Source organism: Dromaius novaehollandiae, chromosome 27 (genome assembly GCF_036370855.1).
Source record: "Dromaius novaehollandiae isolate bDroNov1 chromosome 27, bDroNov1.hap1, whole genome shotgun sequence".
In the NCBI taxonomy this organism is placed as follows: Eukaryota; Metazoa; Chordata; class Aves; order Casuariiformes; family Dromaiidae; genus Dromaius; species Dromaius novaehollandiae.
In genome coordinates, this window is record NC_088124.1 from 4,359,615 (window position 1) to 4,385,574 (window position 25,960).

General features: G+C 52.0%; 1 protein-coding gene and 1 long non-coding RNA gene across 2 annotated transcripts; one reads left to right on the plus strand and one right to left on the minus strand.

Moving 5' to 3' along the window:
• Nucleotides 1-335: 335 nt before the first annotated feature.
• Nucleotides 336-17,519, minus strand: CCND3 (cyclin D3). The gene is made up of 5 exons (XM_026111728.2): nt 17,159-17,519; nt 14,867-15,082; nt 6,685-6,844; nt 5,942-6,084; nt 336-2,349 (listed from the first exon to the last, which is right to left on the minus strand). The coding sequence occupies exons 1-5, from the start codon at nt 17,354-17,356 to the stop codon at nt 2,188-2,190; spliced, it is 879 nt and encodes a 292-aa protein (XP_025967513.1). The 5' UTR covers nt 17,357-17,519; the 3' UTR covers nt 336-2,187.
• A 158-nt stretch (nt 17,520-17,677) lies between these two features.
• Nucleotides 17,678-18,865, plus strand: LOC112990172 (uncharacterized). Its single transcript, XR_003261010.2, has 3 exons — nt 17,678-18,004; nt 18,206-18,329; nt 18,659-18,865. It is a non-coding gene; the product is annotated as an uncharacterized LOC112990172 (long non-coding RNA).
• Nucleotides 18,866-25,960: the final 7,095 nt, after the last annotated feature.

Sequence of the window (25,960 nt, forward strand, 5' to 3'; positions counted from 1 at the left end):
TCACTGTTGCTCTGCTCTCCGCAGCCCCGCTCGGGGGTCCTGACTGCAACATTTCCACTGCTTCCCTCTCCCCCGCAGCCTTTCCTTGAGCTCTTGCACCACCACCACCACCACCCGCCTGCTCATTCCTACTTCCTCCTGCTCCTGTGGCGTGGGAAAACCAGGCTGGAGGCCTTCAGGACCAGCCAGCTCCCCGCAGCTGACAGATATCCCACCCGAGAGCAATGCAGGGCAGAGGCAGCAGCTCCGCACAGGAGCAGGAGTCTTCACTGTACCCAGGCTGCCCCAGGCACAACACAGAGCAACTTTCAAAGAGAAAAACCTTGATACAGTAATACTTGTTTAAAATACTTTATTGCAACATCGTATGACCCTCTGATTCTCCCAGCAGTGGGACTCTTGCATGTGAACACCAAACCCGTTTACTCTTAAATTAAAAACTCATTTTTATATATATAATTTCTTTCCTTTTGTACAGACAGGCTCTGCATTCCCCCCCCCCCCCAACCCCACCCCACCCTTCCTGCTAGCAGGAGTCAGTGGCAGATGGCTCTTTTTGACAAATCATGCTAGTGGAAGAAGAGCAGCCCCAGCTTTTTCCACCAGATAAGACTTTTGTTTCCAGTGGCATCCAAAAAGGAATATTTCCACATCCTTTTCCACATCCCCCACAGGAGGACAACAGCCACAGATCCATGTGTCCAGAGGTCACCAAGCAGCAATAGTCTGCCTGCCATCCCTGCAGAATCTCTCTGGCTTCTCTTTGTTAATACAATACTACAATTTAATGGTTCTCTCTTAGAAAAGCAGCATTTTTTTTTTGAAACACTTTTATAAAACTAACAGACAGGATCAACAACAACACAACAAAAACGCAATCACTTTTCGACTGAAGTGTGCAGCGGATTTTCCACCCTACGAGGCTACAACTCAAACCCACGTGGACATGCAAAACAGCCCCCTCCTCAATGTGATCCGAGATCCCTGCCTTGGAGGAGCAAAGATGCATTTCAGACTATAGCAGCACATTCAAATGTATTTCTTGAAATCACGTCTGATGTCCAACCTACCTAAAAAATAACCAGCTTCCAAGTGAGAGTCCCCATTGCCCAGGGAGCTAAGGAAGGGGACAAAAGGCAATAAAGGCACTCTTTTGGAAGGGGAGGAAACCGGCATCCAGGCCCCACAGCAAGAAAATGCAAGTCTTCCTCCCTCCCTATTTCCCAGCAGTTAACAATAAATTAAGCAGCCTCAGTGGGGCAGCAGAAAGCCAAGGCGATTTACAGTGGTTTGCGCTCCAGAGCTGCACTGTCCCCGCTGCGCACACTGCACCCAAACCTCACCCGAGAGGCTGCTCCCTGAGGCGAGAACTTCTCCTACTGTCCACACAGCCAGAGGCACTTCCCCAAAGCAAGCCAAAAACCCGCAAATCCCAAATCTAATGGCAACACGAAACAAGCCACATGTTTCTCCTCCAAGCAGAAGCAGCCACGCCATTCACCCCCCTAGGAGCCACAACTATCTGGTACTAAGCAATTAGGACCAAGGGATTGACGAGTGCCCGCTCTCTCCTTCTGGACACTCGTTTCTCTCTTGTCAGCCAAGCAGTCCTGTAGCACCCCAGCCTGGGAGAAGGAGGTGGAGGGTTATGGACATTTTGGTTGTGTAAGACAAGGTAAGAGGCTCCCTCTACGTGTTTGATGGCCCGCACAGGGCTGGAAGTGGTCATGGTAACAGTACCAAGGAGACAGCAAACAGTGGCCACCCAGGCTAAGAGGAATGCAAACTGAGAAAACTTTTTACAACTTCATTTTGGATTCTGCACCCCCTCCCCAGCTATTCTTGAGTCCCACCACCATGAAAATGGTTGCCTCATCCCTGCCACCTGCAGAAGCCAGCAAGCAGTGCAGGCAGCGAGCTCTGCCAGCTGGCCTCCTGCACCCACCTCGATGGCACATCGTGAGGGTCCCCCAAACACCTTTCTGCTGTCCCTCTCCAGCATTACCAGAGTGGAGATGGACAAGCATGGAGCCCTCTCTCTGTGCACCTAGCAAGGAGACCAAATCCTCAGCAGGCTTCAAATGGACAGGGTTAATGGAAGGGTAGGTGGAAGCCAAAGACCTTTCGGTGTCCAGGGCAAGGTCCTGTTCTCATGGGGCTGGGCAGCTCTCGGGAAGGGGAGGCTGGTCACAGGTTGATGTCTGTGACATCTGTAGGCGTGCTGGTGGGTTGGCTGGCAGGGTAAGCAGCAGTCTTGGTGGCTCTGTATTCCTGTTGGCTTTGGGACACCTGTTTCAGGCTCTCGGCTAAGGCTGCCTCGATCTGCTCCTGACAGGCCTTCAGGCAGTCCTGTGGGAGAGGAAACAAGACAAGAGGCCTCAGTTCTCCTCTGTTGTTCAGAGGTGAGAGCGCCTTATAAATAGCTCTGAACAGCTGCTGGACTATGTCTCTGGCCCCTGGAGCATCTAAGCACACAGAGGACAAAGCAGTCTTTTTCCTACAAGAAGCATCTCCAACTCTGCTATGCTTTAGGCCCCTCCCAAGGAGAAGGCTCTGCTCTGGCTCTCTTTGGCTTCCCTGCTCTGCTGCATTCTTGCAAAAACCAACATTGCTGTCCCTCAGAGCCCGGCAGAGCTTCTCAAAGCATCAGAGTATTCACTTGGAGGCAACGTGATTTCAGCATCACGGTAGTCAGCTGCTGATGATGACTGACAGGAGACAGCAGAACAGCTCTGTGCAGGCCAGTATCAACCTTTCTGGCCAGGGCCTCCTAGATCCACACGAAGGCCTGCTCTTACAGCAGGCACGCATGCTCGTGGGGACCTCGGGGTTCCACCTGCCTCCCTGCAGGCTCCACATCCAAGGTCTTCTTGGAGCTCTGCACGGTTGTGCGTCTCTACGGTCACCCAGCCACGGCAGAGAGAAGCTGCGTGCAGCTCCGAGTCCTCCCATCCCTGCCCGCATCCAAGCGGATAGCCAAGAGGAACCTCTGCTGGGTGCCCTGGCTCACACGCACGCGCTCCAAGTTACTCACTCGGCTTAGGGATCTCGAACGCAGCCCTGCGCGGCCCCAAGGCTGCATCTCCGAGCAGGCAGACGGTCCCTCCCAGACCCCAGGCAGCCCCTCAGCCACGCGCTCCTGGTGACACTACCCACCGTTGATGCTCTGCATCATTACGAGAACAGCTCTGCAGCTGAGCAGCTTCTCACATGGTTCCTACCCTCCTGCTCTCCCCTCAGGGAGCCCCACATGACTCACCCGAGCCTCCTGGGGCTCAGGGAAGCCAGGGCTGAGGGGACACGCAAGCCCCACAAACAGGAAGACGCAGAGGACTGCGAGCAGTGGCCTATTGCTCATAACAAAGGCAAAACCCCTCCTTCCCCCCCACCCCCAGCTGTAAACAGATGAGGAAACTCCTCCAACTTGACACTAGAGAGTCGTGACGCATCAAGCGCTGTGGGAGGCCTCTCGCCTGGGTCTCGAAAGGGCACACCTCAGCCCAGCTTCGCTGCTGCGGCCGGGCTTTCGCGGAGGGGTAGAGGTGGCATTTTGCTCCTCAAGGCCGGACCCGAGCCGGACACTCGTGTCTGCTCGCTGGATGCTGTCACACATCGAAATCTCTTACCAGGAATCCACCACCGGTTCTTAGAAACTGTCAGAGGATGTGGCGAGCAAAAATAGCAACGCCCACCTCCCCTTCCCGGAGCCATTTCCAGTAAGCAGAGTCTCTAACCCTTCTGCCCGCAGCGAGCTTGCTGCAGGGCCTCGCGCAACGGCCGGCCCAGGGCTCGCTGCAGTGAGGGGCGGAGGGGACGGCGCGTGAGCCGAGGCTGCGGGCAGGAGGGGCCCTGGGGTCGCTGCCTCAAGTTTGGCACGATTTAATGGGAACTGCCACCGCAGCATGGCCTCACCGCGCTGACCCTAATAGGAGCCGAGACAGGCACGTGTCTAGAGAGCCACAACCAGGCTCTCCGCAGGCAATTTCGGAGATGTTAAATGGCTTGCTCACACGGCGCCAGGCTCCTCCGCCTGCTAGGGAAACCTCGGGGCTTGCTGGGTGCTCTGCAGAGCAGTTGTGCCTTAGGGCTCTCCAAGACGCGCCAGGAAGCCAGCAGGGCCTGGACCTCCCTACAAGGGAGCAAGAACTGGTCCAGAGAGGGCCGGAGCAGTCCCGAGTCTCAGCTGAAACTCGGGCACAACCAGCAGGGAAGCAGCCCCAGCGCGGAGGCGCTTTGGCGTTTCCAGGCTGAGCCTCGGCAGCTGTAGGAAGGGGCTGGCTCCTTGCTGAACCAAAGGGGAAACTGAGTCACACCAGGGAAACCACGAGGCCAGTTTAGGCAGAGCATCAACACCGCAGTCAAACGCAGGAGACCGAGGCCAGGCGCTTCCCCAGGCGGCCTGCTCCCACGGACGCACACCCGAGGCTTCCTTCTGTCCCAGGAGCCGCCTGGGCCCGCTGGGGACAGGGGCTGCTGTGCGGCCCCTCGCACGCGGTGGGCTGCGGGGCAGGGAGGATGCCCTCTCCCGGCTGGTGCGGGGAAGGACTGAAGAGCAGCAGGGCTACAGGAAGAGGAGGGAGGAAGGGAGGGAGGTGGGCTGGAGGGCAGTAGGGGCCTGGTTTTGGCTCCCCTCCCTGCTTCCCACCTGTTCCTCTGCCGGCTCCAACCCACTCTGCTCCCAGGGTAGGTTTCAGCCCCTGTCCCACTCACCGCAGCAGCTTGAGAGCAGCTGGCTACACTGATTCACTCTTTAAAAAGGCTCAAACAAAGTAAATAAGAAGTCGTACAAATAAAATAGGACACCCTCCTGCCGCATCCCCTCTCTGCCCAGACAATGCCAGGTCCCGGTCTCCCCCCGCCGCGGCACAGATGCATCTTTTCCAATTCCCGATGCTGCTGTCAGGGGACTGTAACTAACCCCGCACCCGGCTGCCGGCATCAGCGCTCGGGCAGAAGAAAAGATCAAAAGGGGCCTTGGCAGAATAAAGGCTCCCAATTTCTTTGCTGCAGCAGGAACGACCTGGAGACTGGGAGCCTGTCTGGGTCCCCCTTACCTAGCTGAAGGGCAGAAGAGGGGCAGGCAGATCTCTGTCGTCAACCCACATCCCCAGCCAAGCCCCTGTGCCAGTGTCCCGAGACGCCTCGGCCCCCGGGCCCCTTCCTACCCAAGTCTGGGCACCTGTAACCAGACACCGGCCGAGATTAGCAGATGCTGAGCCCAGTTTCTCCCTCTGCCCCATCCCACCGTGTCAACCCGATCCTGCTAACACCTGTCTGCTCAGGCAGCAGACGCTTCCCTTTGTGCTGCTTTTCAAAGGCCTCCCGAGCTCTCCCCGCTCTGCGCAGACAGCGGCCGGGGCCGTCGCACGGCTCGGTGGCCGGGGAGCCGACTGCAGCGTGCAGCCATCAGGCGCTCGCTACGGGCTGGACAGGGCAGCAGGTAGAGGCAGGAGAGAGGGGGCTCTGAGACATCCTCTCGCGGCAACCTCAGCCGATTGCTGCCAGCTAGGGAAGAGCCACAGTCCCCAGTTCCAGCTGGGAGCAAGGCAGATTAATTCAGGGAATTCATCCTGCATTGCCACAAGCAGCACACGGATCCACCCTCCCCCTGCTCGCAGGAGCAGCCCCTCCAAGTCTCCCACACTTAACTTGCTGCTGCTCCTCACAAGGTTACGACAGACTCTCCGTAATGCACCCCGGCAGCTCCGCGGCTGGACCGCGGCCTCTGAACAGAGCACAGCAACGGGCCTGACCGAGGGTTTCACCCCAGGACCCCACCACTGCGTTTAGAGATGCTCACTAATCTCTAGACACCATTCAAACCCAGGTCAGCATCATTACAAGCAACTTTTCCCCCCACAAGAACAAGCTACAGAGAGAGGAAAGGCTTGTGCTGGATCCAGTACTGGAACTGCTTTGCTGCTCCCCAGTGAACACTCACCACCTCCGTGCCAGTAATGCTGGCCAGCAGCTCAGTGATCGCCTCCCCGGTGAAATCATTAACAGAGACTGTCAGGCCGTGCATCGCTGCTCCAATGCTGCCTGTTGCAATCATGGATGGCGGGTACAAAGCGAAAGTGTAATCTAGAGTCAGGACAGGAACACAAGAGGCAAAAATAACAAGCTGTTAGCAAGGATGCGTGCGTACTATGAATTCTTGGGACTGTGATTTCCCTGGAAAACCAGTGAGGGCCAGACAGAGGGTCCCTCTGGCATAGTGGGCAGAAATGGAGTGAAGCAACAGGAAACACAGGCTGTGCATCAGTTACAAGCTCCATTAAGCCACTTCTCTGGGCTAGTCTCACCAAAAGAAGCCCTGAAGATGATGTTGCTCTAGTGACTCAGAGTGAGGCTGATAAAACCTCAGATTCAATCTGCCTTTACCCTGAATGCCCTCACAAAACATCAGCTCCTGCTCCGCAGTCACAGCCTGCAGAGCACGAGTGGGGGCATGGCTGCTCTTTCCTGGCGTCCCCCAGGCACCCGTGAAGAGCCACTAGCCCCATTATCCCATTTTGTCAGAGACAGAAAACAAGTCACGGAGCAGCAACATGCTCCCATTTAAATGAAGGCAAATGTTCACCTCCCCAAAAAGCCAGGTCACTGAAGACTGGCCCAAGGTAGTCACCAGCCCACCCTTCCCAGCATCCCAGCAGGACGGTTCCAGCAGAAAGAGGCACATACCTGTGGCACACAAGGCAATAAAGGTCTGCGCATGTTTCTTCACCAGCTCCATCTTGTCCTTTGGCAGTGGGAGGTGATGGAGGATGTGAGCCAAGAAATCATTTGCTATCACTGACACGAGGTCCCACTTTAGCTTCTCCAGGACTAGAACCTCCCAGTCCTGCAGTCAGAGAGAGAGCGAGCGCACAAGCACATTACTCAGCTGGCCTAGGCCAGCCAGAAACATTCACCAGATCCAAGGGCAGATAAGCACAGAGCTATCTGGGCCAGTAAAACAGTGCAATCCATGAGTCAGGGCAGATGGAAAAGAGGGAATGTCCCTGCTCTGTGACTATGGCACAAATCCAACCTTGAGCTGTTGCAAAGCTTAGAGTAGAGATCAAAAGAGGAAGCGATAAATCTGGTTTCTCCTTTCCAAGGTGCAGTTGGATTAGCCTTCAGTACTCCTCTGCTTTGCAAGGCTGCTGCAACAGCCCACATAGGAAAAAACAGACCAAGTAGCAGCAGGCATGCTGTTCCCATACTCCTCCACTCCCGAAAAGGAGAGGCAGATGGCTGCAGCAGGTCCACACTCCCAGGAGCAATACAGCTTGGAGCTAACAGAGATGTGCTCCTCTAGCTGTTACAGCAACAGGAATACAGAAGCTTCCCTCTCTCTGTGCCACCCTGAGCTGCTCAGCGCAGGGACTGCCTCCCACAGCGGCTTCATGGCCAGTGAAAGGCAGGAGGCAGGATCTGCTCTGCAGCCAGGCCCTTTGCTGAAGGGCTGATCCAAGGGAAGGTGGGGGAACACAACCGAGCTTTCAGGGCTGCATCTGAACAGCCCAAGCTCCTGTATGTTGTTAGCAATGACATCTGGGATCCCCAGCACGCTTGGGGCTGCGACTAGGTGCTGAGCAAGGAGGTGCTCAGCCCAACAGGCAGCGGACACCGGGCACACAGCCCTCAAGAGGACGGCACCTTCCAGCCCCAGGCTGGCGTATTGGCAGAGCATCTGCCACGCATCACACCTTCTCTGCCAAGAGAGCTTCTAGCCGTGCTCAGCAGAGCATCCCCATCAGAACGGGGGAAGAGCCACATTCGCATCCACCTCTCCCAGCGACCTCCAAGCAATGGCTCACCGCTGTTCCCGAGACAGGTGCCAGGTGGCTGCGGATGTCTCTGCCCCACATCGCGCTGTTCTGCCTACGCATCTAACAGAGATATTTCTGTAGTGTCTTCCCCTAGCTGGTGTCTGTGCAAGCTGGGGAACAGATGGTGGGAAAGGCCCAAGGGCCCCCGCTGATTTCAGATGGGGCCAGGGCCGCTCCTCTCATCTGCCCAGGCTCTTGCAGGCTCTTTGAACTCTGGGCATTAGTCCCAGATCCAGCAAGGCACTTGGAGCACGGAGCAGTCAAGGGCAAGCATTTGGCAGAGCCACACCTAAAGCCCAGGAAGTCCTGCCGCAGTTTGCGCAGGCCTGTAGCAAGACACTTGCCAGGGAAAGCGTAGGAAAGGACAGCCCCACAATTCGAGCTTTACCACGGGATTTGGCACCTCTGCATGCAGCTCCCCACTCCGCCATGAATTTCAAGGCGCAAGTGACTTAGCTAGGGCAAGAGTTTGAGGCAAACTCACTTAGAGGCCACAGGCGGACTGGTCTCACTGGGCTAGGTGGCTTTGATGTTACGTCTGCGTATGACTACGTCACTGACAGAGCAGTCTCAGGAGAGGCGAGAGAACAGCACATTCCCAGGATCATTTCCCTTCCCATCCAAGTAGGAATGTCATAGGCAGCCCACACCCAGCGCTCGAGCCGCTCTGCTGCTCCCAATTCCCCCATGGCCCAAGCCGCGCTCAAGATCTCCGTCTCCTGTGCCTGGGGCCACGGCCCTCGGCTTCTCTCCAGCCTCGTTCCCTGGATAAGCAGCAAATCGGGTGTTGGCACCACGGTGCAGGCGTGCCACCGACACCGCAGAGGACACCCCATGTCCCACCTCCCCGCCGGAGCAGGGTGACGCACCCCTGCCTTCAGGGAACGCGCTGCGGGGGCCGAGCATCCCTCAGTTACGGCTTTGGAAGGATGAAGCTGAACTGGGATTTTTAATCAGATCCCTCCATATCAAGGCCTAGTCCTACCCAGCAGAGTATCTTTCTTTTTTCAAGTAGCCTAAAATTACAAGGTCAATTCTGTCCACAGAGGTGCTGAAGGGGTGCTAAAACAAACAGATTTGAAGAAGTGAGATTGATTTTTCATAAGGGCAGGTCTCCATTTTCTCGCCCTCTTTTTTTAAACCCACTCTTTCCCCTTACACAACAAAACCAGTTTTGAGTTGCTTAAATGAACAGCATTGCTCAACCTGTTCCAAATCCCCCATGAGGCCAAACGCGCTGTTTGCCACTTCACAGCCTGTACTTTTCCAACCAGCAAGTGCTGTTTTGCTCAAATACAGTTGCTGGCCTCCCATATGGATGGCCAGCCTGCTTTCTCTCCTCCTAGTCCTTCTGTATTTTTAAGCCAAATTCACAGGGTAAAAAGCAAAGAGAAACCTAGCGATAAACTCTAGACCCTCAGGATCACAGCACACGTCATTCAGGGTGCCTGATACAACAGGGCGATTGGAATAGAGGGGAAGAGAAGGAGATGAGGCATGGATAAAAAGAGGAAAAAAGACAGTGTTAGCCATCACTTAAACCAAAGTAACACTGCCAGGTGACACAACGAAAGACCCATGGGAGGCAGAGATCTCTGTACATTGTCCCCACCTGTCACTAAGCTGAAACCCACCAAGGGGAACAGCGACCAGCAGCCTCGCCAGCAAGGCTGGCTGCTTGCCCAGGCGCCAGCCCAGCTTCTTGGGAACAGGGGCACAAGGTCCCGCTGGCGCCTTCAGCGGTCACTGCCCCGGGGGCGGGAGGCTGGGACGGCTGGAGCCCGACTGTCCGCATGAGCTGGGAGCACGGTCCCCATCAGGACCTGTGTCCCCAGATGACGACCCAGCTGCGAGACCTCACCTGGGACATGCTGGCTCGTGCTTCCCCGGCACCGATCTGTGACCACAGCCCGTCCATTTGCAACATACAGACACGGCTCTTTTTCAGCTACTACAGAGGTTCACCATGTTCTTGAAAAACCTCATTGCTACGACAGGCCTGATCCTGAGACACAGCCGGCACTAGAGATGCCTGCTGAAGGCGACAGGAGCTGAGGAGCATCACCGGCTCACAGGGCTTCGCGCAGGGAAGTCTCTCTCCTGCCAAACAGCCCTGCTCCTCGTTTCTCTCCTGCTCACCCCTGGGACTTGCCGCCCTCTGCGCGGCACGTCAGAATCTCTGAATCACTTTATCTGTGGAAGAAGCAGAACAAAAGGCTGCAAGAGACAGACAAGCAGGTTTGCGACAGCAGCACCACTCTGTGTAGCAAACATCCTTTTCCTGGCATTTTGTTTAGCACCTAATTGAATCAGTCCCTGCCTGGCTAATGAAGGAGAGGAAAAAAAAAAAAAAAAAGTGGAAAATGCTCCTTTGTTTCTCCAGCCCGTGGATCCCACCCTCCTGTTGGAAGGGCTGCAAGCTGTCAACACTGCCAACAAGAATCCCATCAGGTCCCTCTTCTGCAAGATCCCCCAGCGCAGAGCTCCCCGTGCCAGGCCAGGGTACCTCGCGGGAGAAACCGTACTCTAGCTGAGCTTCCTCACTGCAGATTTGTTCCCTTGATCTCTCCCGGCTGCATGCCACACAACTTAAAAATAAATGAATAATAATACAAAAGCAGCAACCACCATTCCCCATTACCTCCCCTGCTCTTACAAGGTGATCTCGGAGCACAGTCCTCTTGCCACAAAACAGCCTCCTGCCCCTGCTTGCTGTCTCTGCCCCCTCTCATGCTGACAGCCCAGTCACAAGCAGAGATGGTTTTACTAAACTTACAGCTCTATAAACTCAGACTGGGATGTGACAGACACACTGGCTTTTCTCCTTGTTGTGCAGTGACAGTCGCTCTGTAAATCAAGCTCTGCCCTCACCCACACCTCCACCATGCCTACAAGGAGGCTGCGTAAAGCTATCTGTCAAGGCTGCACGGGGAGCAGAGAACCCAGCTCCCTCCCCACAGCAGCCCTGTCTCTGCAGGAGAAAAGGAAGTTGTGCTCGATTTTGTCACTCGAGTTGATAAGGTGCCATTTTACATTATCACAGACTCGAGACACCAGCGAAGCAGGAGCAGGCTGCGCTCTGTTGTGCTCGTGAGCTGACTCAAAAGGACGGTGGAAAGAGTTGCTGATGTTGCTGTTGGCCACCTACCCCACCCAGCAGCTGAGACACAGCTACAGAAATGAGCAGCCATGAAAGTCCTTCTGCAGAAAAGAAACTTGGGGTAAACGGTTGTTTCCATCCCCTGACCAGACTTCAAGGCTGGATGTCAAGAGTAAAGAGGCCAACTTCAAATGCGGCAATGGTCGTAACCATTCCACCTATGCAACAAACAGAAGCCAAAACACATGCAGTGAGCAACTGGGAAGTCAGTGCTCTACCCCAAGCGAGCATCCCTGTTCCCTTTCTCTTTTTTTTACTCCTCATCACCTGCTGTCACTACTGCTCCCTCCTTTATCTGCCTAGTGGCCTGATCCTGCTTAAGGTCTTAGTCAGGAAATATCAGGCAGTTTGCAAAACCAACCTCTCGATCAAAAACCTCAGAGGCAAGACAACGTACTAGAGACAAACCAGGTAGTTGCCAACAAGCCAAAGATGAAGGTGACCTACAATAACTGCTCTCCCCAACCCTCAATCCTCAAGCAGCTGAACACCCTCTTGCACAGGCCAGAAAAGCCTCTATGAAAAAAAGGAAAGGTAGGTTAGATAACGCCCTCGACGGAAATCCAACTTCCTCCAAATGGACAAGTCCCTTGTTGCATCATTTCCTTCTCCCCAGAATAACTTCATCAAGATTTTGTTTTAAATGTGCCCCTTCTAGACTGCTGAGCTGGTGCCAAGCATCCCTTCAAGAGAAGGAAGCAAACCTGCTGGGAAAGTGAGCCAGCTTCCTCTAAGAGGCCTGGAAGGACAAGCTGGGAGCTAAAATGGCTCTGATCCATGAGAAGAGGCCAAGATGTACCATTGTCCAAACCTTAATGAAGAAGCTCTCCTTCCCCTCCCCACCCTCTTCCACTGCAAGATTGTGAAAGAAGAGAAGTAACATTACCACGATTAGCACACAGGAGGAAAACAGCAGCTCACTCTGGTTTTGTAATCAGGGCATTAACTCTTGTTGGGTTCCAAAGTGAAGACAAACCTTTCAAGTATCTCCAGATGTTACCTCTGCTCCCTCCTTACACTAGACAGCAAAGGCACAGTGAGGTGGGACCTGCTCCAAAGCCAAGCATCTACAAAAAGCAAGCCTTGTGGCGGGCTGGGAAATACCACCTCCAGATCGCAGCCTACAGAGCATCTGCTCCCCAGGTGTTCGCGGGAAGAGTCCTCCTCAGACCCCGCCCCACTTCATGTCTCATTTAGGGCTGCACCTGGTCCAGTATGCCTTCTGCTCCATCATTTGGCTAGCACCAATTACCAATGTCTCCAACACCTTCAAGCTAACAGGATGCTGACTGCTCATGACCATTGCTTTGGGAAAGAGAAAAGGTTCTTATTTGCCTGAAAAGCCATCTTTGGCTGTCCCAAGAAAGGGCTTTTGGCCCCCAAGGTGAAGTCATTCTTGCTCACTTCAACTGCGTTATTCTGAAGCACAACGATGGAAGAGATGCACGCTAACCCTTCGGCTTTGCTTTGTGTTGCACTGAGAGTATCCCAAGAGCCTAGCAGGGGAGGAGAAAAAAAATAGAGAAAGGAGAGCTCCAGTACTGGAAACCGGCACAATCACGAACAAGCAACCAGTGGCAGAGAACGCTTTATTCCTTCATATCCACTGCAATGTTAGCAGGAGGGAGAAGGGAAGATGTGGCGCTGCTTAGCCAGGGCTTCCTGTTGACAAACCTTGAAGAAAAGACTCAGAGTGAGGAGGCATTAGCATTTCAGTGCAAGAATGAAGAAAAGCCTTTGGGATGGTCCATGGAAGAAAATATGCTCTGCCAGCTACCCACCTGCAGACCTCTAACTGCTCTCCTTTCGAAAGTGCATGCTACAAAAAAAGCTTAAAATTCAACTGGAGGGAGAAAAGAAACAAACAACCCCCCCACCCCCCAGTCCCACCCCCCCAAAAAACAGCAAATAAATCAGAATGAAGTACAATTGAGCCAATTCAAGATCCTTGGAAATGCACACAATGTGCCTACCAAGTACCGTTCCTCATGGCCAAAGACCCAGCCTGCAGAAACCATTAGAAATTGCAGTGATGTCCACTAATTTGCACCCAGAAAAGCAAGTGACTGCAGGGATCATCACAGCAGGATTCCCTTTTAAGTCTGGATCAGAGAGGGTAATAGAGGTGAAGCATGGGAGAAAGTTTGTCCTACTGCAACCCACGTTCCTGTTGGGTAGCACAGCTTATCCATCACTCTGCAGGGACAGAAAGCTGACACTGGCCCACGACATGCATTTTGATCAGCTTCACTCTGGGGAGGGCACATAGAGCCCTGCCCTCAACTTTGAAATGCGGCCCATTTGCCTACAAAAAGACTGCTGAGTACCTTCTGCTCAGCTTGTTGCCTCTGCAATATCCCCAGCTTTTGGTGGCCCAGGAGAAATGTGAATGCTAACCAAGTCCCCCGCTATTTTTTCCCCCCTCTCCCACCAAATGTGACTCATTATCTCACACATAAACTATTAGTGGATAAGAAAGTGCTCTCAGGGGTGGGGTTTTGCCAAAAGCAGGACAAAACCTTTGCATGCAGAGTTTGTGCCAGCCTCTGGCAGGAGAGTCTTGCAGCAGGACCGCACCTCAGGATCCAGAGAAGCAACAAGCACTTATTTCCTGTGGATTCCTGTCGCTGGCCATTTTTTAGGTAATAATCCATCTACTTTTTCCATGAATGCTACTTAGACAACAGCCACCTACAAATAACTACAGGGAAAGCAGTACGGAGGCGAGGGGATTTTCCCCAACCTCTGTTGGCACTTGGAAAAACCATGTTCATAGCAGAGTTCCCCAGTGATCAGAACTGCCTTCCGATTCACACCTGAAAGTTTTGTGGGTTCATTCCCCACCCTGGGGACAAATCACACTCAGATCTTCTCACCCACCCCCAGCTCAAAAAATATATATATATTTAATAAGGCGATGACTAACCCTGAGAAATTCTAATAGACAAACCGTCTCCAGGGATGTTTGTTACTTGAAGTGAGGTGACTGTTTCCTCCTGAGGGCTCTGTGACCTAACAGCTCGGAAGGCCCCCAAGAAAAGGGGTTCTCCAATTTCCTCTTCCATTGGCAAAGGTGAACTCAGAGGTTTGGATCTTTTCTTTGCTTTGAATAGCTTTTATAGGACAGCAAAAGAAGAGAAAGTTTTGCCTTTCAAAGCCTGCACAGCTGCTGCCTCAGTGTCCAACTGGGTGAGTGGCCCTGGTTTAACTCAAAGCCTCGCAGCAGGACCTGAGCAGCAGCAAGTCCCCAGCTATTTCCAGCCTGTTTCTACAGGCCCCATCACCTTGGCAGCACTGTCAGCCTTGATAGCATAACCCAGTAAGCTGAATTCTGGGTCACAAAAGCTCCCACCCATTTTTCTGGTTACTCTCCACTTAACACTTCACTTTCCTGCTGCTGTGGAAACACGACTCCCACGTCACGCCTGGAAACCGAGTCCCCGGCAGCAGGGCCAAGGCAGAGGCGCCCGCCGGCAGCCCCAGCCCCCCGCCGCGTGCTCGGCCGGGCGCAGACAGGGGCCTTTGTTCTCCGGAGCTGTCACTCGAGAGCGAACCAGCGCACGCCAGCGAGCCCAGCGTGGCCGCTCCGTGCTGGGAACCAGCACTCGAGGCGCAGGGAACTCTCTCGCTAACTCTGAGGCGATGCTGCTGCTTCCCAGCCCAGGCAGCGAGGGCCTGCACGGGGTGAGAAGGTCTCCAGCGACAGAGCAGCAACATCCACCGGGGCAAGGAAGCGAGGAGGCTGGCTGGGGAACACGGAGGAAGGCGTGTGGAGAAACAGGAGAAGGAAAACAGGAGGAGATGCAAACACAGGTATGTTGCCAAGTAGCAGCATGTAGAAGATAAGAGCTGGGGAGGGGGCGGAGGGCTGGGAGACAGGGGTGGTTACCAGGAGCTGCTGAGGCGTGATGGAATTGTCTGTGTAAATGCAGAGTTTCTCCACTGTCAGGGGCATGGTCTCGCGCAGCTTGGAAGCCAGGAGCATGCAGACGGCTCCCAGAAGCTGCAAGTGACTTTTCCGCACGGACACCGAGGACAGGTAGCGATCCACATAATTCATGGCCAAGGGGAAGACCTCTTCTTCGCACTTCTGCTCCTCGCACACCTGACAAAACCCAATTACACAAAAGGAAGTTTTAATCTGTGCAGGACTCCCCGGATCCTGCCTGCACCGCAACTTCAAAGCTTCTGGTCACAATGGTGTTTCACACTTATCTGAAGGGCTTTGATATCACCTCCAGGCTAAGGAGTAAATTAGCTGCATGTAACTCCGTTGAAGTCAGATTTACACACTAGCAGAAACTTTGACCAGAGTCTTAAGACTTCATTTTCCTGTGGAAAGCAGCAGAAGTGGTATGTAGTTAGAAAGCGCACACTGACAAGTTAAAACCAAAATTGCTTTTACGTGCCCCATTTTTAATTTCCCCTGCTGGGGATGTCTAGAGTCAGACAACCAACAAAGCTGACCATTTTCTGCTCTGTGGGTACTCAGCACCTCTAGAGAAAATGATCATTTCTAGCATATCTGCAGCTGGAGACCTAATAATTGCAGGAGCCGTAGTCACTTCTGGCAATTCCACCTTAAGCGGCCCAGAGGCACAAGAAGAATCAATGGCAGAGCCGGTGGCCGAGTCCAGAAAGTCTTTCTTCCCCCTCCTCTTTCTCAACCACATTTGTACCACAGCCATAAACAGAATCCAGGAGTTCTCAATTTCAGTCCTCTGTTCTAATCTCTCAACCAGCATCAAAGCCCTGGTCATATTTACTTCCTTCTTTCATGCAGCCATAAAAATATTGGGGTTTCTCCTCACACAGCAGCAAACACCACCATTCTCTTTCAAACAGTAATTCTACCTGTTCCCTTGCACAGACTGCCGAAAACCCTAGGGCAGAGACTTTTTAGGAAAAGAGAACAAACTCCTCAGCGCAAGGCTGACAGTTATTTTGTGCATTTTTCCTTTCTTCTTCCACAGTTTTTTAAAGAGAAAGACAAGCCAGTTTTAGGTGCACGTTCTAGTGCCTTAGAGTTCAAGGTGAATTCGGCCCGATCTGAACAGGTCAAACACATGGCCTCGTGGCTGTGACTAACTAACGCAAGCCTCCAGTTTTGCTTTGTGCACAGTCAGGACAACTGTTCAGTATCATTTACTTTTCGACTGCCTTAAGTGCTGCTTTGGAGCCTGCTCCTGCGAAGCTCTAATCTAACTAACTTCCTCAGAAAGGGAATTGCAGAAAGGGACCAACGATAACAGGGAAACCCTTTAAAAAAGGCAAGTTGTTCTGTTATTTCTTTTGATAGAAGCAGGCAGCTTCCTGCAACAGCGGCTGGAGGGGAGAGCAGGAGCCAGGCTCAGTCCGAACATCATTTCTCCCCTGCTGAATCTGTTATTTCTTTTTCTGTTGAGACCGTTCACTCTGACCATTTCAGAGAGAGGCCCACGAGATTTCTCTCGTCGAACTCTTTCCCACAGAGAGCTGCATTCATTCTTAACTTAGGGAAGTAAATGCTAGTGATATTATTCTCCCCCTTTAACCAGGCATTTTCAGCCCCACTGAGGAAACTCCAGTCTCCAGAGTCTCTGGTGTGCAGCAGAGCACTCTGGACGGCAATTTTGGGGAGCAGGGTGGGAACAGAGGGTCTCACAGTGAAGTGGCAGCACCTTATGGGGGGGGGGGTGAGCACAAGCTGCTGGGTTCAAAGGGGGGCTGCTCCTCCCACGGGGGGAATCGCATCTTCTAGCCCAGCCAACACTCTCACGGGTAGGACAGACCACAGACTGCCCGCGGGCTCCCCGCAGCCACCTCCAGACCCCTCCACGTGCAGCCTCCCCCCCTCCCCACCGACATAACCCCCCCCCATACCAGGGCCCTGACCTCCAGCACATGCTCGTCCCAGGGACCTGGGGCTCTCCGGCCCCCAGGACCTCTCCCCGGATTGTCCCTTGCCCCCTGCATGAGGCGACCCCACCGAAAGCCCCCCCCAGCCAATGTGGGACGGGCACCGCTTCCCCCCTCCACCCCACGCCGCCACCAGCTCTCCCCTGCCGCAGCAGCACAGCTCACACTTGCAGCGGGGACGAAAGGGCACGAAAAAGAGCCGGTGGCCGGACGCAGAGCTGGATTTTGACGCGGCAGAGGAGGAAGAAGCGGGGACCCGGCTGGGGGGGGGGGGGTCCCGTACCTCCAGCATCCAAAAAGCCAGCATCTTCCGCATGTAGGGCTTGATCTCCTTCTGCACGCAGTGGAAGTAGAAAGCGTGGGGACTGTAACGCTCCTCCTGGCTCAGCAGGTTCTGCAGCACCCGCCGGTCCCCCAGGAGCTGCGGGTCCCGCTCGGCCCTGGGCGCACGGGGGACCCCTTCCACGCAGAGCAGCTCCATGTGCCCGGAGCCCGCGGCGAGGAAGGGGGAGCGGGCAGGGGCGGAGCGCGAGCGGGGCCGGAGGCGAGGCGGCGGGCAGCGCGGAGCCAGCCAGCCCGCCGGCTCGGCTGCGGGGCGCCGGGAAGTCGCCGCGCTCCGAAGGGGCGGGACCCGCCGCGCGCCGGCGGCCGCCGCGCTCCGATGGGGCGGAGCCCGCGCCGCCTCCCGCCAATCCGCGGGCCGCGCTGCAGCGCGCCGCCGAACGCGAGCGGCCGCCGCGCTCCGAGGGGGCGGGGCCAGAGCCGCCCCGCCCCCGCGCCGGCGCGCCGGCGCGCCGCTAGCACGTGGGGCGGCCGCGGGTGCGCTGCCATGTTGGAGGGAGCGGCGGCGGGGATGGTCCGCGCCGCCCCCCGGTATCGCCCCGTCTTTCACCCCCTTTACTTCCAGGGGCGCTCCCGCGTGTCCAGGCGGTGCCAAGCTGTCAGAAGAGCCAGCTGCGTGCCCAGGGCACGGCCAGCCACTCCGAAAGGGACAGTCCTGCAACTGACAGGAAGGTTTCCACCTCCATCTACCTCTTCCTTCAACTTCACTATTTATTTATTTATTTTTTTAATGCCCAGAATCCTTCAAGGCTATGAAAATAATCAGCCCTGTGCATGCCCTGAGCAGGTCCGTACTGAGCCTGATTTCTTCTAAAAGTTACCCTCATGCTATTACTGGTGTGGCTCCACTGAAGATAGCAACCTCAGTGTCTGGGGAGATAAGGGCTTTTCAGGCATTGCTGCTTTTTCAAATAATTAACAATAGTTTGGAAATACTAGCCTTTGCAAATGGTGTACTGAACAGCTGTTTACTCTTCCAATTTTTCAGGGAAAACACAGTCTTCCAAATAAGCTTGTACTGTGACTTCCGCAGCACAGTACCCATCCTCAATGGGAACACTAGGCACAGCTCTAACGGACACGATAACGAAGAACTGGCCCTGTAATGCCAGGTAAGCAGCACGGTGCCAGTGGGGCTGAGGTGGCTCACTGCAGGTCCGGAAGTACGTGCTTAGGTTTGCTCTGGTACCTGAGCCCACCTCTAGTTGCTATAGTTGCTTTCTGGTATGGGGATTAAAGGCAACTGGATATAATTCTGGCCACATTGCTCTCTAACGTGTTACTGGCTACAGAAACTGAGATGTCCTAACTTTGCTAGTCAACTCAGTTCAGTCAGACTTTCCTTCTTTGAATATGCTTGAGGGTACATCTTACATGCCCAAATTCCAGTTTCTAAAGCTTCCTAATGTCCTCTTTTCAAAATATTTTATTTTCCAAGCAGAGCATGGAATCACTCCCACTTTCTGGATTACTTGTGTGTCAGATGTAAAGACTTACAGTCACTTTTTATCAACAGAAGACCAGGAAGACCCAGAAAACAGTCTATAAAATGTACAACAGATTCTGTGAGTGGAAGACCGGGGTAATGGATTGCCTTCAAGTTTACACATGAAAAATTCCTCATTAAATTGAAAACATACGGAAGAAACCTTAGGTCGGGAGGTCCATTTTTATGAAAGTTCACACAGGTCGTGAAAGGGAATGTATCTGAATAGGATGACTGGGCCATATAACCCTCTGTCACTGGGATGGTGCTGTACTGTGGCAATTGCAGCAGCAGTAGAAGCAAATGATTAACTATAATCATAAATGTTCAAGGTAGGAAATACCTTCTAGATTACATACTTCTCTCACTCTGCTAGTTTTTATTATTCCCTGCCAATTTTGACTGCCTTATCATCTGGCATGAAGCATCTCAGTAGTACAGACACTCCTGTAACACTTCTTTGCTCAGGGCAATATATTCTACGTAATAATGCAGTGTTACTGGGCAAAGACCATTTTAGGTGTGCTGAGGATGATAAAGGGAATCAGACTGAAATAAGCTGAAATTCAGCTCATAGCAACACTCCCTACCTGGAATCGTAGGAGAGAGGGCTATTCGTGTTCAGAATGGAATGGAGAAATGGAATTGGTAGAAATTGAGGACTTTGGGGGACGCAACTGGAACATCTCTTGTGAGTTCTGCTGGAGTACTCCTCAGTATATACACTTATACCCATTTTTGAGTTAAGGAACAAAGACCCGAAGGAGTTAGCGACTGAGTGATCTGCCATATAAGTTACTCCCCCCACAAGTCACTTGTGTGTGTGCCATTTCGACACATTCAGTAGTTTTTTATATTTTCAGTCATCTAAAAACACAGTCTTTTAATCAAGAACAAACATACGTAGTTAATATTCAAGCATAAGCAAAACAAGACTGAAGTCTTTGTTCTCTGTGTTCAGGTGTTGTTTTTTTGAAAATGAAAAAAATTTTTTGATCGGGTTTAGAAGTTCAAAATACTACTCATGACAGTGGACGCAAAGGTCACGTATATAACACTCAATACATTTCACGCACTGGAATCCTATTTCTACACTTGCACAGATGGCTTTCATTTTCTGCAAGGTACATAGTTCACTGCCCATTAGATCTCTTTCCCTCTCCTGACCTTTCTTGAATCAGCTAGAATACTGGCTGTGTAGACATGTTCTAGCTACATATTCTTAACGGTGCCATCATCGTTGATCTGTTGTGCTGAATGCCTTGGGAATACCATGCAGCACAGTGATAATGAACTGAAGAAAAAGGAAGAGATCGATCCCGTCCCTGTGTTAAAATGAAAAAGAGGAATTTTTTTAGGTGAGATGGGATTCCCAAATCCATTTCCCAACTAACTTTCTTTCACCTTCCAAACAAATCTGGTAATTGTGGAGGGAAGAAATAACTGAAGAATCTACGGGGAAGATTTCTGTGGACCAGGCGGCTGGTTTTAATCTGGGATGATCTCCCCTGCTCCACTCCCCCACTCTTCCATTGTGAGCAGCATCCCCCACTTTGTACAAGGACAGCAAAGGGCCTCATGTCCCACATTTTTAGTAAAAATAGACAGCAGCTATTTTCTTTAATCAGGCAAAGGGAAACCACAGCACTGAGTTCTTCATCCCTCTGATTTCTGGGCTGTGTCTTTTGAAATTGAAAGTTTCAGGCCCTACTCCAGACTTCATGGGCTTTCTCCCATTTCCCAGTGTCGGCACGGTGGTTCTGACACAGCCCGTTCGGCTGAAGCCGGACTCGGTGGCAACCATGGGCCACAGGACACGGAGGGGGGAAAATGAAGCCTGTTGCATAAGAAAATGTTCCTTCCAGATGATGACTTGGCAGAACTGGTGCTTCTGCAAGCCACATTATCAGGCTAGAAAGGCAAATTACAGACTGCAGGCATCCTGAAAAGCCTATTGTGTGGGTGTGCGGAGGGAAAAGAGAAAATTCCAGGAAAACCAAATTTTGGTCACTGTTGTCCATAGATAGTCAACTTCCTGGCTTTGGCAGTAGACAGCACAGCAATATTAAAAAAGGAAATTCCTTCAGAGTAAAAATAAAAAACCTGATGGTTTCTAGGCTTCCAGGATCTCAGACCAGCAATGTTATTCTTTGCTGAATCATAAAAGGGGCTCATTTTTTTGGTATGATGATGAATGAAAAAGAGTCACCAGCAGCTGGAGCTTTTAAAGGAGCAATGTAGATGCAGGTCTGATTCTCAGCTGATGGTCAGCTGGTATCATGCTTAGGCTTGGATCAAGATTAAAGCCATTTATCAGGCTCGTTATTCATCAGGGCCATTTCTGTAAGCTTGTCTCTGAAGAAAGGTTTCAGCTGGCAATGTCACTTTGCATCAGCAGTGGGCCTGGCCCTAGAGGATGTCAGCAAAGGATCAGTATCTCTTCTACACTGCTTTCTGATGTCGTATATTTTATAGCTGTGTTTCACCCAATTTTGATCTACTATGAGCTAAGCCGTCTTCTTTCTTGGTCATATTGTAACTACAGCATCATCAGTGACATCAAAATAAAACTGCTTAACGTACATGAAGGACCTGAAAATGAAATCCGGTGAGCAAGTAACTATATAATTTGCTGCAGGAAATCCCCCAAATAAAACGAAAAACAGGTACCATTTTGTGCATGTGAGAGAAAGCGAAGACAGTATTTTACCCTCGCTGTTTAGAGTTTCAAAGCACTTCACAAATCTTAGTCTGTTCTATTTCACATCCAGTTTCCCCTAAAGCAGAGCAATATTGCAGCCATTCCCAGCAGGAAAGAATAAGGGCTCTGGCACGCAAGGGCTGGCAAATCGTGCTCTGGTAGTTTGGTGTCACTGTGGATACCAGACGTCCCTGCCCCTGTAGAAGGAGGTGGCTCAGCTTATGGTCCCTCACACACACAAGCTGCTGATACAGACGGACTGGTGTCAGCAGGTCGGGCTTTGGAGCACACACCTTCGTCTGCTGCACTGCAGCAGCAGGGCAGATGGCTGCGGGGAGACAGCACGTCGGCCCATCGCAGACGTCTGCTTTAGCGCGCGTGAATCAGAGCCCACAGGCACGAGGAGCTAAGTCACCTTCCCAGCCTCATTCAGTCATTCCCTGGTTCAGGGGGCAGGAGAGTCGAGGAGGTCCTGGTCCCAGTCCTGGTCCTGGTCCCGGTCCCGGTCCCGGTCCTGGTCCCATGCTTAAACACAAGACAGCTGTCTCCCCCCATAGCTGGTTCTCTCTCTTTTCTCATATCTTACTCTTTCTTTACTTAGAAAAATACTTCCATTGACTTGAAGGGAGGTTTGGTTGAGTGCAAGTTCAGCATTGCAGGATTTGACCCAGGGGATATGTTTCCTAATAGCTTTCCTATTACTGGCAACCACTGCATTCCCTTTCCTCGGACTTGGGCAGACTTTTGAGTACAACTAATTAGTTCAGAGTGATATCATCCAAACACTGAATCTCAACACGCTTAGATATATCCAGTTATGATATATATGAGCCTTCTGAAGAAGAAAACTTGCTGCTTCAAAGGTCAAAACACAGCTTTTCTACTAACGTAATAAATATCCTTATTAGAGTGGTTCTTGGTACAGTTTGGACCAATTGTCTATTTAAAGCAAAATAAAAGTGTGACTGTTGATACTGCTTGGGTTTATGCTATATCCAGCACTTTTATATCTGAGTGTGCCTGCTCCTGGGATATATATCAGTTTAATAATATTTGTTCCTTAACTAAGATTATTAAAGGAAAGCAATCGCTGGATGTAGAGGAGTCCTTCGCTTAAGTAGCTTGCAGGACAGAACAAAAAAGTGATTGGAAAGAGGTGTGAACGGAGGCAAGAGACATATTTGTACATAGGGATTTAGCAAGTAATTCACTATGTCTTTTGGAAAAATCATTTAGAAGAAAATTTCCAAAAGTGGCTATGGCTTTGGAGTATCTTCATTTCTGAGCACTTGAGCCAGATTTGACACCAGTGGAGCCCGGCCAGTTTGCACGAGCTAATAATTTGGGCCAACAGAGATTTAAAACTAGTTTCACCTGACTTTTTATGAAAAGCATTAGAACAATTTTGCCTTCATCTGTCATTTTAGCAGCTGCTTTTCTGCCTTAGTTCCCTTTTCCTAGCGAAATCTAAAATTAAGTCACATTTTCATTGACTCAAACTTGTACCGTAGTCAGCCATCCCCAGGTGAATGTTCAGTTTTGTTCCCAAATCAGGCATTTCAGAAACCAGCCAAATTCAGCTGGTAAAGACAGAAAGAAAGATTGTAGAAAAAAATGCAAAGCTGAAACCAATAAATTTCAAAAAGCAAACTGTGCTTGGAAAGCCCCCGGTAGAGATATATTTAGTCCATTTCAGGGGATTATCTGTGGTTGCCAATTTATGCAAATTGTTAAAAAAACTGCCCTGAAATTTTACATATAAAATACTTCTTTTTTACAACACCCTTCCCTTGTCCATCCTTCCTGCCCTCTCCGGCCCTGCCCAGAATTGATCTTGTTGCCTACGTCTTGTGCACCCTGTTCTGTAGATGAGTTGCGTGTTTGGGTTTTTCTAAGAATTTTTGGTTGCATGATATTTTTTCATTTGATGTGGCAACCCCAGTGCCTAGTGCCTGTTTGCCAATGCAAACTGCCACTCAGAGCCAGCTCAAAGCTTCTTAGCAGCGCGGGCAGAAAGGGAATTTGTGATGGCTGTAGCTAAGAAAGCACCAGTCGTGCCGGGTGAAGTGATGAGGAAGGAGGGATTGGCCCAGCTGGAACAGGAGCAGGGAGAAGGAAAAAGCCTGGAAAGCTGAGCTTGGTGCTCCTGCTGCAAGCAGTTGCAGGGAGTATCCGCTGTTAAATTGTCTGCAGCGTGTCCTCCCTCTGTGTCCCAACCCTTCTCCGCATGGGAGCACCAGCTAGCTTTTCCAGGGTCCTGCCTAGGCAAAGTGGGCAGCGAAATCACTGCAGTAGGGCTGGAGTATTCAGGAGGCAATGCAGTCTGCCAAACCAAGCGCGGGACTGACGGTCAGGACAGCTAGGTTTTATTCTTGACTTGGCCTAGTGTTCAGCAGGGATAGGCACTGGGCAGGTCTCTGCATGAGTCTGGATTACAAGGCTGGGTCTGGGTCCCCTTTATGGGAGCAGAGAGCACCATGTGCAGGACGGGGTGCTGCTGCCCAAGCGACGGGGTGGAAGGGTGCTTGGAGGGGCCGTGCTACCCGCTGCCCCGTGCTGAGCTGGAAAGTCTGCGGACAACCTCTGGGCTGGGGCCAGCGATGGGAAAGCAGGACTTTCATGAGATCAGGGGAGTCTGTGCTAGATCTGGTTCCTCAGAGGGAGGGTTTTGTGTAAAAGAGAGGACTATGCTGTGCGTATGTGTGTCAGAGAGAGAGTTTTGGGGGGAGAAGAAAGAAAACAGTTGATACCCCACTCACTTCCCCCACTTGTGGTGCACCTGGCTTGCTGGTTCCCTTCCAGCCCGGGCTGAGTATACGCTGCAAGGGCTTTGAACTAGACGTAAACCCTTCCAGGCGAGAAACCTTTACCATGAGCTTGCTGGCTACACTTGGTTCACCCTTGGTGTAACTGAAAGGAAACATCTTGCATCAACGCTGCATCAGTCTGCCAGAATATGCCCATGCAGCCAGCGTGCGCGGGGCTGTGTGTTGTCACGTCCAAGCTCACCAGACCCCATCACGAGTACCTGCACGCGCAGGGCGCCCTGCGTACGCTCCCGGGACGATCAGGCCCGGCACGTCCGTGCTACGCAAGCTCCCCTTCGCACAGCCCGGGCAGGGTTCGTGTGAGTGGAGCTCTGTTTCCTCGCGTCCTGCTTGCCAAAACATGTCCCATACTTGGCTCTTGCACAACCCAACATGGACACTTTAAGACTGAGCTGCAGCCTGGAAAACTTCTAGTAATATGGACAGAAAGTGCAAGGCTGGGAGTCTACGTGTGCTGCTGCCTCTGCTCCTCCCTTCGTAGGGGAAAAGCGGGGTCTGAATTTTACTTGCTGGCTGCTATATTTGTGGCAGGGGGGATTTTTGACAGCACAGTGGGATTATTAGCAGCTGCTGTGTCTGTGCATACTTGGACTTTCTGTGCATGGCAGACCCTCAGCTCTGAAACCCTGGGGACAGTCCCAAGAGTCCAGCATCTTTGCTGTCAGCCTGGCTGCACCACTGTTTGTGTCCTTCTCTAGTTTAGGCAGCGAAGAAGTACGCTCATCCCTCCAGTTCGAACTGCAGATCCAAAGGAGGAAAATAACCTGGCGCTTCTTTAAGGACCTACAAACCACAGTGACTTAAGTAGGGAGGGAGGGAGAATGTTACACCCCTGTATTAAGAAATGGAAATAAAATGCAATCTACACCACAGCACAGGCTATAGTTAGAAGATAACCTCCAGCTTCTAAGGCAAGTCTCCTTCTCTACTCCAAAAGAACACCTTTCCCCGAAGACACAAATGTCACTGTATTGCTTGTGATCCCCATATCAGTTATTTCTGTCTCAACAGATTCATAAAGATCAAATCCTTTGAGATGCTAGTATCCATAATAAAATATGGATGTATTCCTCCCAGCAGTTCTGGTAGTTATGTATTATCTATTGTATGCTTCTGCATTCATATCATCAGTAATTACTGACATTGACAACCAGCTAATGAGATACACTCTGTAAAAGGCATACATACCACTGGACAAGAGTATCCCCACTGTATGTGGGCAGAGCTTTGGTGGACTGATTCCAGCATTCGTGGTAGCCTGACGTTAACCATTCCAGCCCTAAGCCTCTGCTTTGCATTTGCTCTGAGCCTTACAGCCTAGGAGTTACTGCTCCTACCTGTCCACCCTTCCCCCTTGCAGCATCGCAGCAAGAAGATATTTATCCTCTCCTAAGCCATCATAAGCTGAAACCATAGCGGTTTACGTGGCTGTGCTCAGCTGGGAGAATTGGTACTGTGTCCTATTCAACCATTCCTGCTACAGAGCCAGGCCTTAGCCACCCCAGCTGCACCCACCACCGAAAGCAAGTCAAACACCCCAAACTGGGCCCCTGGGAAAGAGTAACATGCTACTGCACTGCACCCTCGTCCTCCCCTCCCCTTGGCCCCAGTTAGCAGCTTGCGCTCAGGCCCAGTACGCGTGAGGCAGAATTACTGTCGTTCTCACTTGACTACAAGAGCCTGGGCAAAAGAAATTCAGACCTACTGCAATGCAACACCAAAGCGAGA